The sequence below is a fragment of the Musca domestica genome, unplaced genomic scaffold (genome assembly GCF_030504385.1).
Source record: "Musca domestica strain aabys unplaced genomic scaffold, Musca_domestica.polishedcontigs.V.1.1 139, whole genome shotgun sequence".
Taxonomy (NCBI): Eukaryota; Metazoa; Arthropoda; class Insecta; order Diptera; family Muscidae; genus Musca; species Musca domestica.
Genome location: NW_026712191.1, coordinates 409,389 through 430,444, shown reverse-complemented (window position 1 = coordinate 430,444; position 21,056 = coordinate 409,389). Strand labels below are relative to the sequence as shown.

The 21,056-nt window shown below is 35.9% G+C and overlaps 1 protein-coding gene across 1 annotated transcript; it reads left to right on the top strand.

Moving 5' to 3' along the window:
• Nucleotides 1-6,542: 6,542 nt before the first annotated feature.
• LOC131801035 (uncharacterized) lies at nt 6,543-7,616 on the top strand. Its single transcript, XM_059118986.1, has one exon. The coding sequence runs from the start codon at nt 6,543-6,545 to the stop codon at nt 7,614-7,616; it is 1,074 nt and encodes a 357-aa protein (XP_058974969.1).
• Nucleotides 7,617-21,056: the final 13,440 nt, after the last annotated feature.

The window sequence follows — 21,056 nt, the reverse complement described above, 5'->3', positions numbered from 1 at the left end:
GCCCTCATATAACGGTACCCCCGATATTCGGTATTTTGATGTTTTTAGCCATATTTTTCAACGGAATGGTCACAAGGGGTTCTTTGTGAGCACTTTATACCTCGGCAGAGAATTATCTATATAGGTTAACGATAACGTATAGCTCCCATATAACGGTACCCCGCGATATTCGCTATTTTGATGATTTTAGCCACATTTTCCAATCGTATTGCTGAAAATCCACACACGGAGTTCCTTGTGAGTACTTTACACGCAGACATAGATTTGTCTTTATAGGTCCACAATATCGTATATCCCCCCATATATCGGCACCTTCCTATATTAGATATTTTAAATATTTTAAAAGAATTGTTATTGGATTTTATTTTTTTGAAAATTTTCTAATTCGTTCCAAATGGTGGAGGGTATTCAAAGTTCGGCCCGGTCGAACTTACTGCTTTTTTACTTGTTATCTTTTGTTTCGATTGATTTGGAAAATCTAGAGATTTTAATGATTTTTCCTGAATTTTAAAATCTGCTGCTATTTTTTGACTGATCTAATAAGTCGGCACTTTGAATATATCCATTAATACCACAACACGTGCGAAAACTATACCAATATTTTTACACTTTTTTTGCACTCAGTGTAATGGTTTAGACTGTAGTGGAATAAAAAATAAGTCCACGTTCAAAAATTCAAGGAATAAGTATTGACTTGCTATATTTTTTGTATACAATTTGTTGTTTCTTCTTCAACTGTTTAATTTTTTCGTCAAGGTTTTTGGGAAAATTTCTTTTTTTTAATTGTCTTTTCGGTAATTTTTTTTATTTTTGTGGAAACTTAATTCTTGTGTTTCCTCCATGCAGGTGCGTGTCTTGGAAGAATTAAATGGTTTGCCAGGCACATAAGATCGAAAAAGACATATCAAGGTTGATCAGATATGTAGTAGAGGGCTAGGCGCACCTTCGGAAAAAGTGTGTAATAATTCCCGGCGAATCGGTTACAAATGATTTTGGACGCTTACATTAGAGAGGGTTCATGAAAAATAAAGAAAATAGGGAATATGTTGATCTGTAAAGTAACCATATACGAAGACGCGGACCTGCACAGACAATCTCATGTCATAGACTGTAGAATCCATTACGGGCATCAGATACTAAATGTGAATGAATTCCGGTGAATAATGCCTCTAAAATGAACAAAGTACCGAATATCGGGAGATACCGTTATATGAATGATTTCCACAGACGGACTGACGGACGGACATCTCCAAATCGACATAGCATTTTATGCTGATCATGAATATATACACTTTGTGGGGCCTAAAATGTAACCTTAGATTGGCGTCATACAAGAAAACGTGTAAAAAACTACCTATTTTTGAAACAAAAAAACATTTAAAAAAATTTGACATATGAATGTTTTCAAACGTCGACGCATCTACCTGTATTCTTCTACCATGGGGTGTCTGTAACTAGTATATAATTTAATAAGTTTTCAATCCAGGAGAAACCATGATAGAAACTGTAAATAAAATGAAACCAATTATTATTCTAAATTGGGCTCCTCCTTGCAAAAATATTAATGTTGTAATACAACCAACATATTTATACATGATATATCAACTGATCTATGATGCTAATTTTCTGTGTCTTCGTCTAACGAAATAAAAATTCATTTTTTTGTGTGATTAAAGCGTCAAAAAAGTGTTAAATTGTAATATTTAAATTAACACTATTTATCTTTTTTCCAAAAGTGTGAAGTTTTTGTGTATAAAGTGTTTTTTCCTGCTTAATAAGTTTATTTAATATTTTCCGCGTAAAACATCAGTGTTTTGTTTTATTTTGTGCTTTTACATTTTGTTTTATTTTCGTCGTGTTTTTTGTTTGTGTTGACGTTTGTAGCTGATTCCCCTTTAGCAATTCTGTACGTATTAATAGATTCTTAGCATACTTTTAGGCACTAATAGTATATTGATTATTACACCGTGTTCACATTACACAGTTTACTTTCGTATTTCATATAAAAATTATTTAGCGGGTATTTTCATCTAATTTGTTATTTTACAAAATGGCTATCTCTTTCAAAGACTGTTCAGTTAGAGACATCAATGCATAGACAAATAAAGATATAGACAACGAAAAGTTAGTTTTGTCTTTTTATCCAGGTGGCTCTCTTCATGTTTTGCATAGTCAACATGCTGATTTACGCGTTCAAGCCACTCGACTTCGAAAACACATTTTATCGCTTTTCAAGAATTTCAGTGGAATATTTTCATATTTTTCGATGTCATCACGTACTTTTTAAATTTCTTTTATTATGAAATAATTTTCAACTGACAAATATCCTACAGTTTTTGTTATTTTTAACATTTTTGAATTGAGTGACTTTAAAATTCCCACTCAAACCCCTGAAACGACATTGACGACATCTGCTGATCCGATTTTTTCGAAGATGAACGGTGAGAGCATCTCGTTGTCTATATTTTCATTTGTCTATGATCAATGAGCGTCTTATTTCTTGTTTTATTTGCGATAATTTTATGCATCTTAAATGTGCTGGTTTTAATGGTAGACAGTATGATTTTATTACTGACAAGACTAAAGGTCTACGTTGGTCTTGTTTTGATTGTAGAGATCTTCAAGTTGATTATCATTGCCTTTTTAAAGAAACTAAGGCTGAAATCGATAAGTTGAAAAAAAGTTTTAATTTAACTTTTAAAAAATTTGAAAAAATTTAAAAATTGGTTAATAGGTTTGAATTATCTGATGGTTCACCAAAGAGGAAAAAAGCTTCAGGTGTTGTTAGCAATATCGAATCAAACAATTTAGGTCAATTTAATCACCATAAATTCTCCGATTTCGCCAAATCCTCCTCCTAATAGTAATAAACCAGTTTCTCATGATAATCGTAAAGACTCGGATGTTACTACCAACGCTACAACCTCAATCTCGAATTGTACGACTTCCAAAAAAGCATTTTCTAACCCACCTGCAATTGTGGTGCAAGTTCCTCCAAACCCTTCGGCTGCTGTAATTGTTGATGATCCATCACCTTCTAATCAGCTTGTTGTTGTTGCACGTCGCAAAACAGTTTTTATATCCAGACTTCATCCTGAAACTTCTATTGTTAATATCCGTAATTATATGAAATCTAAGTTACGTGACGTAAGCGATAATGATTTAAACATCTTTAAATTTAAATCGTCTCAGGAGCGCGAAATTTCGTCGTTTAAAATAACAGTTCCTAATCGACTTTTTAACACTGTTGTTAGTAGTTCGTTTTGGCCCGATGATATATTGGTAAAAGAATTTGTTTTTAGAGAACGCTCCAATGTAGATAAGTCTGTAAACATCGTAACTGCGCCAAAAAAACTAAATGACGTCTGTCCGAATCTTTATAAAAATGTAAGAGGATTAAACACTAAGCTTAGAGATGTTTTCCTTAAAAGTTTCTTTTCTGAATATAAAATAATTGCTTTCACTGAAACGTGGTTAAAACCTGATGTCCTGGACATTGATTTACTCTCTGGTGGTGGAGTTCTAATAGCAGTTCATAACTCGATTCCTTCAGAAATGATTGATGTCTCAGCGGATCCTAATATCGAATTTATCTGCGCAAAATTAAATATCATTGGTAATACCATTTTCTTAACTTGTTCATATATTTCACCTAATTCTGAACTTGAAATTTATCTTAACCATGCAGATTTATTTGCAAAGGTGTCTTCGTTGCTTACAGATATAACCTTCCTTGGGTATCTTGGACCTCAGGTGACAATATTCTAGATTACATACCTCTGACTTACCCAACAGGTTTTGATAACTTTTGGAATAAGATATTTGAGCTTTGTCTGTACCAAGTAAACCATGTGTTAAATGTTAAAGACAGGTTGTTAGATAGATCTTTATTGAATATTTCGATTTCTATGTACTCCCTGAAGACAGTTATCACCCTACACTTTCGATGAACCTCGAATTAAGAAACGCTTCCCTGAATTCTAAATTTGTTAATGTTTCTATTGATAGTCGTAACTTTGGGAAAACAAACCTTATTAAATTGCGCTCTATTTCATCTAACACTGTGTTCAGAGAACATAGACAAAAGGTTAAGAAACATTCTCTTGTGATCGTTTGACTTAATTTTGAACGGTCTAAAAATAATAATATTAGAAAAAGAAACCATATGTAAGCAATTCAGCGGCCTTGTAGCTCTGCGGCAGAGCAGATGGTAATCTATTTTTAATGATTAGAAATTCCAAGCGGCCATAAAATCTATTTGTGTGCACTGATAATAAAGGATCAATAAAGCCCACACATACAGATAGATGTGCGCTCAGTAGGTAGCATGCACTTAAGTGTTGGGACACAAGATCCCTCCTAGCGTGCCCTTAGAATAGATAAGAAAGATTGTGTGTCTGCGATTAGGTTAAGTCAGAATAGTTTAGGTAGCACTTAAGTAAGAAATATTCTTTAATAAAATCAGATTTGAAAATACATTATAACCGGCCGGTTGTGTGTTTTAATTTCTCCGCGAACATTGGTCCTTCGAAAAAAGAAAAAAAAAATTGAACTAGCATACAAAATAAAAAAAGAAATACAGAATACAAAAAAAAAAAAAAGACCTAAGGGGCAAAATATTAAAAAAAGACCTAAGGGGCACAATATTAAAAAAAAAAAGACCTAAGGGGCACAATAAAAAAAAAGACCTAAGGGGCACAACATAAAAAAAGACCTAAGGGGCAAAACATTAAAAAAAAGACCTAAGGGGCACAATATTAAAAAAAAGACCTAAGGGGCACAACATTAAGAAAAAGACCTAAGGGGCAAAATAAAATAAAAATCAAAAAATATGTAAAGAAAAATTACGTCAAGAGTTATTTTATATAAGACTCAAGGTCAAATCCTTAAAGAAATAATAGGGATTTGGGAGAAAGTGCAAGCCCGTATGGTACGGAAAGTCGCTATAGAAGAAACCTTGCGTTCCCTGAAGAATAAAAGGGAAGAAGCAAGAGTGAATCACGAGAAGCTGGCAATTCATGGTGAAAACAATGATGCATATTACCAAGATAAGGTATGGGAGCAGATCCAGGACTATTTTGGAAAGGCCAAAACGGCAATAGAAAATCTAAAAGAGGAGCGAGAGAAAGAAGAACCCGGTATGCAACAGAAGGCTTGGCTGCTTCACAACAAGGGGCAGAGATGAAAGTAGAGGAAGTAAGGACGTTACAAGAAGAGATGCAGAAACAGTTGCAACAAGCTGTGCAGAAGAGCATGCAGCAGAGCATGGAGGAGCAAGTAAAAAATACAATCCAACAAGTGCAAACGGCGTTGCAGGAAGAAATGCAGAAAACAGTACAGGAGCAGATACAACAGATAAACTTTTTATATGAAAATATGAATGTTAGCACAAAAGTGCAAGAGAACGCAACGCTTGCTAAACAATCTCTTGGTCAAGCTGAAACAAACCGAAAGAGCGCAACTCTATTCCAATTTAGGAAAAAGATTAACAAGCTGTCTGACACAATTGAAGGTGAATTAACCGGTGTTACAAAATACGCTCTGGAGTACCTAAAGACTTCATGGGAAAAACAGTTTGATGAGATTAGGTCGCTACATCTTGAACTCTCAACTGTGCTCGGCATGGAAGATATAGACATTGAATTCGAGGAGATCGAAGAAAGGTTTGAAACAAGAATGCAAGACGTTGTAAGAAGAATCGGAGACGTGAAAGATGAGGCGATGAATGTGGAATTAAAACGTATACAAATTCCATGTTTTGGTGGTAAAGTTGAAGAATGGAGCTCCTTTCATGATCTCTTCAAAAAAATGATCGATGGAAACGCGAAGCTGTCAGAGGTGCAAAAACTTTATTACCTCAAGACGAATCTTAAAGGAGAAGCTTTTCGAATTGTGCAACACCTACAAGTAACGGAGGCGAATTATAAAGCTGCCTGGGAATTGCTGGAAAATAGGTATGGTAATAAAAGAGTTCTATTCACGAAATTAGTGGATAGGATTTTAGACCAGCCAAATATAAACAGCCAATCAGCGTCGAATATTAGAAATCTGTTGGACAACGTAAACGAGAGCATACATGCTTTAAAGGCAATGGAGGTACAATTGGATCAAGCAGATCCTATTATAGCCAGAATTATTATAAGAAAGCTTGATAAAGATGGTCTGGTACTTTACGAACAAACTGTAAAGAAATCTAAGGACATTCAAAAACTTGCGGATGTGATGAATTTCCTGGAACAACAATACCAAGCGTTGGAAGCTTCAGCAGGCAAAAAATATTTCAACCCTGGACATCAACATCAGGCGAAAGCTACTGGAATAGAGGAAACAAAGCAATGCAAGTTTTGCAAAATAAACGGCCATGATATTGCAGTTCGCAGAAAATTTGCGGCATTAGCCGCGCAGGAAAGATTTGATTGGGCAAAGTCAGCACAAAGTCAGCACAAAGAGATAAGAGATGTTTTGCAGAAGCGAAATGCCAGAAGTGTGGAATGAATCACATAACATTAATGCACTTCGAAAAAAGAAACAATACAAAGGCAATGAACATCAATGCAACAGCGGATGTTCTATTAGCAACGGCGCAAGTTCGAATAAAATCATTGCACGGAGAATTTTTAACAGTGAAGGCGTTAATAGATCAAGGATCACAAGTTACATTCATATCGGAAGACGTAGCCCAACTGCTGCAGCTGCCCAGAAAAAAGACTGATGTGAGGTTACAAGGTCTAGGAAAAACAATAGTCGGTGTGGCAAAATCGAAAGTGGCATTGGAGATACGACCCAGATTTGTAAGCGATATTAAAATTGATGCAGAAGCACTAGTTCTCCCATCGCTAGCATCAGCCCATCCTGATAGATCGTTCCACTATGATGTGGATAAATGGAGAAATGTTAACCTGGCAGATCCAAATTTCAACAGAACGGAAAAAATAGACTTAGTCATTGGAGCCGACCTCTACTCACAGATATTAGAAGAAGGAGTTCGTCATGATGATCAAATTGTGGGCCAAAACACAAAGTGGGTTTGGATTTTGTCGGGAACAGTTATAATGAAACCTGCAGCAACAACAACGAAGTCTGCAGCAACAACAACAATTGAACGATTTTGGGAGATTGAAGAAATAGAAGACGAAGAAACCAGCTTAGAAGACGAATACTGCCTTAAGCTTTATGAAGACACAACACGCATAGATAATTCAGGCAGATTCGTCGTTCGCTTGCCGTTTGCTGAAGACAAGGAGTTAGGAAAATCTTATAAAAGAGCTATGGCAAGGTTTTTAAGCTTGGAGAAAAGGCTTGAAGAGAGTACTTATCTGAGAGAGGAATATAATAAAACAATGAGCGAGCTCATATCGATGAAACACATGGTAAAAGTGGAAGAACAGAAAGAAGCAAAGTACTATATGCCGCACCAAGCAGTTGTAAGAGAAACGAGCCTTATCACAAAAGTAAGGGTTGTGTTTGATGCTTCGTCGAAAACATCAAACGGAAAGGCACTGAATGACATACTTCACGTTGGACCAAAGATGCAATGGGATATTTTCGATATCATTACCAAGTGGAGATCGTGGAAGTTTGTGATCTCGGCCGATGTGGAGAAAATGTTTAGATAGATAAACATTGCAGAAGAAGATCAGAATTACCAGTATATCCTTTGGAGAAGTTGCAGATCAGATCCGATTCAACCGTACAAGCTGACCACGGTTACGTATGGAACCGCTTCAGCACCATTCTTAGCAGTACGAACGCTGATTGAAATTGGAAAAAGGTGTAAAGATCCAGAAATTGCTAAGAGAATTAAAGAAGACTTTTATATGGATGACCTTCTAACAGGAGCAAATTCGAAAACGGAATGTATGAATGTGCAAAGAAAAATATCGCATCAACTGGAAATGTACGGATTCCATTTAAGGAAATGGATTGCAAACTCACCGGAGGTGTTGAGAGCAGTTAATTGGTCGGAAGATAATGAAGTGCTGCATATTCAAGAGGATGAATGTTTAAAACGCTTGGGCTGCAATGGAATCCAACCACTGACAGTTTTACGTTCAACATGCAGATAAGCGACGAAGACAAAGTAACAAAACGATTGGCGTTGTCAAACCTGGCAAAAATTTTCGATCCGATGGGCTGGTTAACCCCTATAACGGTAACAGCAAAGCTTTTTATACAACATCTATGGAAACAGCAGTTAGATTGGGATCTTCCTTTAGATGAAAATTTAAAAGCGGAGTGGAATCAATTTATGAGCAGTCTGCCTGTGCTCAAGAATATTAAAATACCAAGATGGTTTGAAATATCAGCAGCTAGCACAGTACAACTACACGGATTTGCAGATGCGTCCGAAAAAGCTTATGCAGCCGTTGTGTACCTCAAGGTGGATGCAAAGATAACGATGGTGGCTGCGAAAAGCAAAGTAAATCCAATGAAAAATAAGAAGACACTTCCAAAACTGAAACTATGCGCAGCGCATCTCTTGGCAAAACTTATGCAAAAAATTAGAGGAGTTTTGACAACAACTGCAGTAACCTTTACCTGGAGTGACTCCATGATAACATTAGCATGGATAAACAACGCAAAAAACAAAAACAAATTCATTAAGAATAGAGTAGTGGATATTTTGGAGCGAATTCCCGAAGCGAAATGGGGATACGTGAAATCCAAAGAAAACCCAGCAGATTTGGGTTCAAGAGGGATTGCAACCGAAGCATTAATTTACAATAAATTATGGTGGAAGGGGCCTGAATGGATAACAAAAGACGAGCAAAATTGGCCAAAATTGGAGCAAAGGCAAGTGATTGTGGCGGCTACAGAATTAACGTCTGTAGAAAAAGACGTCTATGAGAAAATTATGACATTTTCATCATTTTTGAAACAAAAGCGAGTAATGGCTTATATTCTTCGCTTCATTAAAAGGCTAAAGAGAAGTCAAGCAAAAACCGAGCACTTAACACCAGAAGAGCTGGAAGAAGCCGAAATTGAAATTATAAAACGACATCAGGAATACGAGTGGCCTGCGGAAATAAAACAATTGAAGAAGGCTGGTGTGGTGGATCATCGTAGCAAAATAGCTTCATTACACCCACAACTAGATCAGTCTGGGGTAATGAGAGTAGGCGGAAGGCTGGAATTCTCATCGGTGTCCTATGACCAGAAGCACCCTACCTTGATACAGAAATCAAAATTAGCGGAGAACATCATACGGCACACGCATTTAGAAACTTTACATGGCGGAAATCGTTTAATGGAGAGCGTAATAAGAAGAAAATATTGGATCATAGGAGCTAAGAATAAAATTAAGCTCTGCGTGAGATGTTGTCCTAGGTGTACACGCTACAGAGGAGAAGTCAGAAATCAATTAATGGGAAATTTGCCAGCATGTCGAGTAAACATCAGTCAACCCTTTCAGCATTGCGGCATTGATTATGCTGGACCTTTACATATTCGTTGTTCAAAGACGAGGGGAACAAAATCCATGAAAGGCTACGTTGCGGTTTTTGTTTGCATGGTGACAAAGGCTGTACATCTGGAAGCAGTGAGTGAGCTGACTACAGAAGCTTTTATGGCGGCTCTTAAACGGTTTTTTGCGAGAAGAGGCAAAGCGAGCGATATCTATTCCGACAATGGAACAAACTTCGTGGGTGCAGCAAGGCAGCTGGAGAAAGACGATTAAACATAACATAAAGTTGGCACCAATTTTGGAGAATCAAAAAATAAAGTGGCATTTTATCCCGCCGGCAGCTCCTCACATTGGAGGAATATGGGAAGCCGCTGTAAAATCCATTAAGTACCATCTGAAACGTATAATGGGAGATACGAAGCTGACATATGAGGAGCTCAGCACGGTACTAGCCCAGATTGAGTCTGTTTTGAATTCAAGGCCATTACATGAGCTTGGCAGTGGTGCGGATTATATAGACACGTTGACGCCAAGCCATTTCCTTATTGGGCGCCCTTTATTAGAGGCAAGGATAGAAGAAGGAAGCCTAGTATGCGCAAATAGGTGGAAACTGCTGCAAAGGATAAAAGACCATTTTTGGAGAAAATGGAAGGAGGAATATTTAACTACGCTACAGGCCCGTATGAAGTGGAAAAGGCGAGATAAAAATATAGAAATGGGTCAAGTGGTAATACTTAAAAACGAAGAGACCCACCCGGCGCATTGGCCTCTGGCGAGAGTGACTGAAGTCCATCCGGGAAAAGATGGAGTAGTAAGAGTGGTGACCCTTAAAACGCAAAATGGTGTGTTGAAGAGGCCGGTCAATAAGTTATGTCCTTTGGAGTATCAAGATGAAGAAGAAGAGGTAACGCATAAGGATAACACACAGGCGGAAACAGCATATATGAATATGACAAGATGTAGGCTAAGAGCAAAGGAGCAACCATCAATGATTTGGACAATCATGTTAAGCCTATTCATGGTAATGGCTACCAAAGCATCATCATTGCATGAGTTAAACAGCTCAGCCGCAATATATTTGGATCCCATGTCCCAAATTCATATGGTCTCGTCATCATGGAACATGCTGATATACTTTGAGCTTAAACCATATTTGGAAACATTAGAACTGGCGTCATGCTTACTAAAGAAATCGCAAGAAGTATGCCCGAGACTGCAGACGTTCGAGGATCAGTGTTGGTCCACGATAAACAATATGGAGTATGCTATTAATAAGATAAAGACGAACAATGGACTATTTATGAGAAATGACAAGCGCCAGAAAAGAGGAACTCCATTAAAATTTGTGGGTTCGTTCCAACACTGGGCGTTTGGTATGATGGACGATGATGACCGAGTAGCAATGGAGAATAACATGGAGAATTTATTAGCCAACCAAAAGGATTTAAAGGAACTGGCAAAGAAGCAGACGTCCTTAGTTGATGCCACTGTCAATATCCTTAAAAGAACAACCGAGGAAGTGAATTCACATTTCTCGGAGATAAAAAAGAAGATTGAGAATATAACCGCCACCATGAATGAGAACTACTTCGTATACAGGGAGTCGATAAGATTCTTTATAATAGCCAAACAGATTCATGAGCTTGTGGAGGAATGTGAAGAAGTACAAAGGGAAGTCATAGATGCTTTGATTGACGTGAACAGCGGTAAATTCCACCCCATTCTCATAACTCCTAAGCAGTTGCAGGAAGAGATAGTAAAGATTCGGGATGCTCTACCCGAAAAATATGTACTTCCTGGTAAACACACAGGAATGGAATTAAAAGAAGTGCTACATTTGATGACGGGTCATGGAACATTTGTGGGGTCGCAGCTGGTAATAGATATAAAAATACCACTATTCAATCGACAATCATCCCAGTTCTACAGGGTTATTCCCATACCGTTTCAAGAGGGTGGTACGGTGATGATAGCTCGGGTTAAAGCACCTTACATTGTTTATAATTTTGAGCTCGATTCTTTCCATTTCTTGACACAGGCGATGCTGAACGAGTGCAAAGAAACTCTGGGTAAAGAAATCATGTGTGAAGGCAATTTTCCTTGGAGAGATGCGTCAACGAATCAATGCGAATTGGCGCCCTTTAGACCTCACATAGATATAAACTGCGCTTACGATGAAACTGAACGAATGCCTTATTGGATGCCACTACAAATGCAAGGAAATTGGTTGTTCAAGACGTTCTCAAATAACACTGCACATCTGAAATGTTCCCATAAGAAACAAACGATAATGGAACTTCCGCAGCAAGGGATTTTCTCGTTGGAGGCGGATTGTACAGCGAGAATCGGTCAAGTGACGTTGGTAGCTGCTCATAGAGTACGGAATGAGGTAACAGCACAATTTCATTCCTTTCTTTTGAAGGACGTAAGCGAGGCTGATAAGGAAACTATCAAACCTATCGGGGATCTACTGATTAATCATGATAAAGAAATCAATCAATTGAAGGAGTGTGTGGACAAATTAAGAAACGAAAACGTGGAGTTAAGAGGACTGAATTTCCACCACATGTCGGGGCATACATCGTTAATTTTAGTATCTATGGTTATAGTAATACTTATAATTTTATTAATAAGAAAAATAATGATAATCAGAAGAATAGCTGCAATACAATTCCCACGGCCTGTAAATGTTTAACAGCATTTTGCCGCCCGGGAGAATGTTCAGAGAACATAGACAAAAGGTTAAGAAACATTCTCTTGTGATCGTTTGACTTAATTTTGAACGGTCTAAAAATAATAATATTAGAAAAAGAAACCATATGTAAGCAATTCAGCGGCCTTGTAGCTCTGCGGCAGCGCAGATGGTAATCTATTTTTAATGATTAGAAATTCCAAGCGGCCATAAAATCTATTTGTGTGCACTGATAATAAAGGATCAATAAAGCCCACACATACAGATAGATGTGCGCTCAGTAGGTAGCATGCACTTAAGTGTTGGGACACAAGATCCCTCCTAGCGTGCCCTTAGAATAGATAAGAAAGATTGTGTGTCTGCGATTAGGTTAAGTCAGAATAGTTTAGGTAGCACTTAAGTAAGAAATATTCTTTAATAAAATCAGATTTGAAAATACATTATAACCGGCCGGTTGTGTGTTTTTATTTCTCCGCGAACAACTGTATGGCATTTAAGTGATGACAATGACTCATGTGTCTCAAAATTTTATGAGCAACTTAATTTTGCATTATCTAGCTCTGTACCTATAGCAAAACAAAATTTAGATCAGGGTCCTGCTTGGTTTACCCCTTCACTGAGACGTTAACGTAATTTGAAAAGCAGATTATTCAAAAAATTTAAAATGTCGAATACTGCACTGAACTATTCAAAGTATTCTTCCGCAAGGAGTAGATACAACTCTGAAAACTGCAAATGTTATTCGCAATATTTAATAAAAATGAAACAAAACCTGCTACATAAACCCAAAAACTTTTTTAAATTTGTAAATTCCAAAAGGAAGGCACATAAATTTCCCAGTAGTTTGAAACTTGGCAGTATTGAATATTCTGACAACTTAGTGATTTCTAATTTATTTGCTGAGTTTTTTTCAATCTTCTTATACCCAGAATACTTTTAATGGTTCTTACAGCTATAATATTGAGAAATCAAATCATTTTCCCCGTATTATCCTGACAGATGACGAAGTTTTTTATGGGTTAAGAACACTACGCTCCTTATTCTCTCCAGGCCCTGACGGCGTTACAACGTACATTTTAAAATCTTGCGCTAGTGAAATTTCTGTACCTCTCACTAAATTGTTTAATTTCTCCTTATCTTAAGGATATTTCCCATGCTTTTGCCGATCGAGTTTTGTTATTCCCCTGCATAAATCAGGAAATAGGAGTGTCATCAGTAATTATAGGTGTATCGCTAAATTAAGCGACATTCCTAAACTCTTCGAACTTTTGGTATCACGAAGAATATTACACTACATAAAAAGCATAATTTCACCTTGTCAACACGGTTTCATGAAATGTAGATCTACAATTATTAATCTATTAGAATTTGTTTTTCAAGTTCAAAAAGGTTTTGTGAATAAGCAACAGACTGACGTTATTTACACTGATTTTAGCAAAGCTTTTGATACGGTAGTTCATAAGCTCTTGCTTCAAAAACTAGACTTAATGGGGTTCCCAACATTACTTTTAAACTGGATATCCTCCTACTTACATAATCGTACACAAAGAGTTATTTTTAATGATGTCTCATTGTTTCATCAGGTGTACCCCAGGGAAGTCACTTGGGCCCATTACTGTTTGTTCTTTACTTAAATGACCTTCCAAACGTAGTTCGTTTTTCCTAAATTTTAATGTACGCTGATGATGTGAAGCTTTTTCTTCACACAAATTCAATTAGTGATCAAATCTCTTTACAATATGATTTATACTCACTCGTAAACTGGTGTAGTACAAATGGTATGACCCTTAATCTAAAAAAGTGCAAAAAGTTGTCTTTCTTTCGATTCCGACCTTTATTATCTAATTACTTTATTGGCTCCCACAAATTGGATAATGTTGATTCGTTCGTTGATTTGGGCGTAATATTAGATCCTAAGCTTCGGTTTCATTTGCATATTGATTCTTGCGTTAAAAAAGCGAAATCTTTACTAGGATTCATCAAGCGCTGGTCTAAAGAGTTTGATGATCCTTACGTAACTAAAAGATTATTTGTTAGCTTAGTGCGTCAAGTATTAGAATATGGCTGTATATTGTGGAGTCCATTTTATAAATTTTACTCTGATAAAATTGAATCAGTACAAATTCAGTTTTTAATTTTCGCTTTACGTGGTTTAAACTGGAACGTTTCCGAACCTCTTCCTCCTTATAAGAGTCCGTTACTGTTAATTGACCTTCCATCACTTGAAAAAAGACGTTTTATGTTAAGTGCACTATTTATCATTAAATTAGTACGCGGTCTCATTGATTCTCCATTTCTTATAGGTGAAATATACCATAATGTTCCTTCTAGCAGGACTCGTAATTTCGAACCCTTTAAATTATCGTTTGCGAGAACTAACTATGAGCTTAACAACCCTATGAGGTCACTTTGTGTTATTTATAACAGTTTATTTAACACTATTTGCTTAAGTAATCTATTAAATACAATAAAGAACTATATTCTACATATGTAATTTTGTTTCTTTAATGAGTATTCGTTAATTGTTTCATGTCTTTGTCTTAATTCTCCAAACTCATTTTACGGCATCTTATCTACATCTCCCCAAGCGGAACTAGTAGAACTCGCCTTTGAGTAATAGTTGTAAACAGTAGATTGAAATTATGTTATAAATTACTAAGCTGCTTGATCATCTGGCACTTGATCTACATTTCCCTTTGCGGTACAGTAGACACAGCCAATGATCAGCGATTTTTAAAATCTGTACCTTGTTAACTTTGTTTACTAATCTGTGTGTGTCTGTTATTTTTGTTATTTTATTTACTGGCTGATGAAGCTTCTTTAGCCGGTGCGAAACCATTGCTAACCCGCCTTAGTCCGGACTTTGGTGTGTACGCGCTCTCTAACTACAAGTTGGTTGAAAAGTCATCTGAATATCAATAAGTTCTGGTTTCTTTACTGTTTGATCTTCAGATGACTTTAAACCAATTTGTAGTTAATTGTAAAATAATGCATTTATAACTAACGATTTTCTCGATTGGTTGAGAAAAGTGACGCAGGGAAGTTAGTTCATAAATGTATTGTTCTTCAACTAACTACAAATTGGTTGAAAAGTCATCTGAATATCAACCAGTTTTGGTTACTTTTTTATATATCCAGATGAATTTTCAACCAATTTGTGGTTAGTTGTAGAATAGTGCATTTGTAACTAACGATTTTTTCCACTGGTTGAAAAAATTGCCGCAGGGATGGTTCTCCCAAAGAAGTCTAAATACATGTTTTTAGCCAAAATCGATTGGAAAATGTGGTCGAGATCCTCGAAATAGGTAAAATCAAGAGGCACCTTTCTATGGGCGCAATTTCGAAATTTCCAAAAAAAATTGCGTAGAGGTTTTTTACCCCTTTAAAAGCCAAATAAGAGCCAAGTCAATTGAAATATGTGACCAAGACCCCGGAAGTAGCTGAAATCATGGGAGACTTTCATATGAGGGTTATACCAAAACGTGGGACCATACTTATAATTTTTCGAAAAAAATATTGCTTACATATAAAAAAAACTTGAAATCGTAGTTTACCCTTACATGTGAGATATGCCAAATCGTTGACGTTAATAGGCCTAAAAACAGTTTGACTTAGGAATCCAAAACCCTTTTTTCATTTTGATCTACTAACCAAATACTACAGGGTTGCCCATATTCGACGGACCCATCTGGCAACACCATAACTTTTGACAGAGATGTCACATCGCTTAATGACATACCGTGTTTGAAGCGTCAGTCCAAGCAGATTTTTACCATGAACCAATACACGCCACGCGAGAGCTCTGAAATAGTTGAAATTTCAATTAGAATTTCCCAACTCCCAGATTAGGTGTTGCGCAACGTCATTATTACTCGCTATTGCGCATAGACAACAGTAAAAAGGTACCTGAGATTAAATATCTTGAAAAATTGAAAACAAATATGAAAAAAAATTAAAAAAATACACATCACAAAAAAATGCTAACTCATATTTTTAGTTTTCGGATCATTCCGAAATGGTATGAATTGTCAGCCGTTCTTGAGTTATAAGCGTAGTAACGTATATAACGTTCTTTTTTATATATAGATGGTAAAAATAAAAATTATTTAAAAAAACATTGAAAAACATTCAATATAAGTCAAATTGAAACATGTAAAAAAATACATTAAGTTTGGCAGGGCCGAACTTAAATACCCTTCACCAATGGGTAATGTAAATGTAATTCTAGATATTCAATTAGGTTACAACGACCTTCTCAGAGAATATAATTCAAAAAGCTTATTAAACTTTCTAATGCAGTGTATGGGGAATAGAAACGTAGGTCCACGTCTTCGTATAGCCCCCACATAACGGTACCTCCCGATATGCGGCACTTCTGATGATTCTAGCGACATTTTTTACTGGAACTGTTTCAAAATTAATATTTAAAGTTCATAATAGATGCTTTGGCTTAAGACAGAAAATGGGCTATGCAGGTCCACGTTTTCATATAGCCCCCATATAACGGTACCTCCCGATATTCGGTATTTTGATGATTTTAGCGACATTATTTACCGGAATTGTTTCAGTTTTAATATTTGAAGTTCGTAATGAATACTGCATATTTGGTATTTGACGTTTTTAATAGATACTACAGCATAAAACAGAAAATGGGCCATGTAGGTCCATGTCTTCGTATAGCCTCCTTGTAACGGTACCCCCCCACAAGGAGAAACAATTCCGGTAAATAATGCCGCTAAAATCTTCAAAATACCGAATATTGGGACAAATACCGAAAATGATCAAAATACCGAATATCGGGGGGTACCGTTACATGGGGGCTATACGAAGACGTGGACCTACATGGCCCATTTTCTGTTTTATGCTGTAGTATCTATTAAAAACGTCAAATACCAAATTTGAAACAATTCCAGTAAATAATGTCGCTGAAATCATCAAAATAGCGAATATCGGGAGGTACCGTTATATGGGGGCTATACGAAGACGTGGACCTACATAGCCTATTTTTCCGTCTTAAGCCAAATCATCTATTATGAACTTTAAATATTAATTTTGAAACAATTCCAGTAAAAAATATCGCTAGAATCATCAAAAAACCGCATATAGGGAGGTACTGTTATATGGGGGCTATACGAAGACGTGGACCTACATGGCCCATTTTCAGTACCAAAAGTCCTGCAGACATAGTACACATTTGAGTAAAATTTTATCAACCTACTTCATTTCGTTCGGAAGCTAGAGTGATTTCCACAGACGGACAGATGGATAGACGGACGGACATCGATAAATCGACATAGAATTTTATGCTGATCAAGAATATATATACTTTGTGGGGTCTAAAATGTATATTTCGAGGTGTTACAAACGGAATGACAAACTTAATATACCCTCCATACTATGGTGGAGGGTATAAAAATGGTTACCAATCTGCATTAATAAGCAATATCAGGAATGTACCGGAAAATGAACCTTTGTGTGGATTTATTGATCTGATTGTTAATTCATACCCTAACATCTCAAAACAAGAAAAGGAAAAATTTAAACATAATTGGTTCGATAGAGAATGCCTTTAGGCAAGGGATAAGGCAATGAAATGTTTGATTAAATATCGTACAACAGTGGGACAAAAAGAAAAGGAAGCTTACTATAAGGAACGGAAAGAATACCAATACATATGTAAAGTGAAGCAAATGGAGTACTACAGTGATTTAGAAAGACGATTGGATACGATAACAGACATTAAAGTGTGGTGGAAGATAACAAATTAAATTAGGCGTAAGGAAACAACGATTGGTTGTCACATTACAGCAGATTCTTCAAACGCTTATTTTGCGTCGCTGTGTATGATAGATAAAGACCTGAATAGAGAATTTACGTTGTCGGAACTCAGAAAACAACTTGGAAAATTAAAAGAAAATAAAGCTCCTGGCGAAGATGGGATAAGCTACGAGTTTTTTATCAATGGATTTTATCAAGAGGATTATGATATGTTTAGAACAAATAACATATATCCAATTCATAAGAAAGGAGACATTAACAGCCCGAGCAATTACAGAGGAATAAGCTTTATGAATTGCATAGCCAAATTAATGATGGGTATTGTGAATAAAAGAATAATAGAATGGATTAATCGATTCAAGTTTTAAACGAGTTTCAGGCAGGATTTAGAACTGGTTATTCCACAGTTGATATTGTCTTTAACCTGGTGTCAATCATAAACCTCAAGTTCGATGTGGGCATTTGATACTATACCAAGAAAACCTCTTATATAAACTTCACAGCTTGGGCTTGTCAACGCAAATAGTTAACTTCATAGAGAATGTATACATGTACACAAAATCAGACGTTTGGATTGGCAAAGAATTGTCGGAACATTTTGAAACCAAATATGGAGTTGAACAAGGCTGTTTGTAGTCGCCAGTACTATTTTCACTATATCTAAACGATCTGCATGGATTTCTCGAAGGATATGATAGATGAAATGAACATACGCTTATTGATGTACGCAGACGATATTGTGTTACTGGCTGACGAAGTTGGCACAACGCAAAAAATGATAAACCATCTGGCAAAATACAGTTATATATGGGGAATGATGGTCAACCAAACAAAGTCGGAAATCATGATGTTCAGAAAGGGCGGCCGATTGGCAGAAAGTGAAAAATGGACTTACAATGGAGAATGGTTCAGGACTGTAAATGAGTATCAATACCTTGGTATGACAATAACACCTAGGCACGAAACATATAGAACATAAAACCAATGCATCAAAAACATGTGTAAATATATCATGGAAAGATTTCATTGGGAAAACAAATATTTCCTTGCATACAAGATGGAAGATGTTTCTTGCAGTCATATTCCCAATTATGTATTAGCCTTAGAAACTGATTACGATGAAGGTTATGTTTACACATACACTCTCCATTTAGAGTATGTATCAAAGTGGTTGTTTGATATGCAAAAACAGCGATTGCCACACGAGCTCTCTTTAAAGATTAAAGACAAAAATATATGTTGGTACAAGGATTTTCAGTCAAAGCTTTTAACAAATAATGTGCAAGTGGAAAATGTGATGGAAAACAAGTGAACGTGGTATAATGCTTGCAGTAAATTACTAGATACCATCAAACACACGAGTGTGAACAACAACATTATTTAGGCGCAAAATAGTGTGCAAAGAATATAAAGCAGCCTCAATCATAATATTGGACCTGTCTATTGTTGCAAATCCTACAATCAAAATCAAATATCATTGATCATGCGCGCAAGAGGTACAATGTTTAGAACAATAAACCAAAGAATCTGTTCCTTATGCAACCTGAGTGAAGATGAGGTTATATAACATTTCCCGGACGGTGTCCAGTACTTAAAAAATTGAGCACAAAATATTTCAGTAAAAGCTAATTAAATCGTATAGAAATAATTTTTCAATTAAATGGTGGTGAAGATATTTCCTGGTTTTGTATATATACTTTTTTAAAAGAAGCATTAAATTAAATTAGAAGCACTAATTCAGACGGTTCATAATAACCATGCTGTAATCATTTTTAATTTTTATTCAAATATGATTATAATAATTCAAGTAATATTTTGTAACGTTTATGAAAAAAATGAAGATAAAATACAATACAAAAATACAATACATTGCACTTTGCCTCCTTCTTAATTTTAGATTTTGTTTTCCTAAACATACTGTCAACATTATTACATGATTTTAACGCAAATTGATAATGGTCCTTATTAAAGATGTTTGATTTACAAAGTCTTTCTGAGAATCCCGGGATGTAAGTAAAAGCTTTATAAATATTTTCTTTTCCGCCTTTTTATGGTCCGTTCTTGCGTATACAATCAGGCTTAATATGTGGCGTTTTTTTCTTTCTTGAAATTGTTCGTTACTTATATTGAAAATTGTATTGATAAAATTTGTCGCTGTGTCGGGGGTGTTTAGAATAAAAGTTGATCAATCGTTTAAGCTTTCTTCTTTGTCTGATTATTATTGCGTCCAAATAGGGTAGTCTTTCATTTTTCTCAATTTGTAATGTATCTAAATTGTATGCTGGGTTGAATGCGTTTACAATATTTAATGTGGTGTTGATCTCGGATTCGTCATTATACAGAAAATGTCGTCTGCGTAGTTAGTTACTGCTCTTGACTTTGTCATCAGTTTTTCTTAAGAAGCGTTCAATATTTCCTCCATTACGATGTCAGCAATGATCGGTGACGCTGGTGATCCTATAGGAAGTCGTCTTCGTTGTTCATACACCTTGCCGAGCATAATATCTTTATACAAAAGATCAGTATTTTTTTAAAAAGTTCTTTAGGTACTTTCGTTTTTTTTTTTTTTTTGTAAAATTTTCCACTTTTCATCTATTGTTCTTAAAGCTAGGTTACTCGGTACGCTGAGGAACAACGAAACTACGTCAAATGATATTAATACCTCGTCTTCTTCAATCTCCAAATTCATTATCTTTATTAAAATCAATTACGTCCTTAAATTTGCAGTATTGATTGTCAATTTATTTTTCTCCATCATATCAATAACTCCCATTTTATATCATTTTTTTATTACATTGTTGTTTTTATACCCTCCACCTTGGAAAGGATTGTAAGTCGATTTAACGATGTCCATCTGTCCGTCTGTCATAATTTTTTTGACTATCTAGAAAATGTTCATATATTTATACTCGATAAATCGGCATTATCCAGGTAGACAGCTTTAGATGAATTTTTGACAGAGAGAATTCAGAATCTCGATTGTTTACGGGATATTAAGGGATCGGATTCGCACACCAGATCCAATACGAAAAGGTTTCAGTCGCATTTCACTAATGCATCGGTAAATATTCACTCAAAATTGCCTTTGGAATCATTCTGCTCTATATGCCCTACAGAAAATCATTCATGAATTTAACAACAAACAGACGTAGAATGCATGTGTATAGAAACAAATAAAAACTA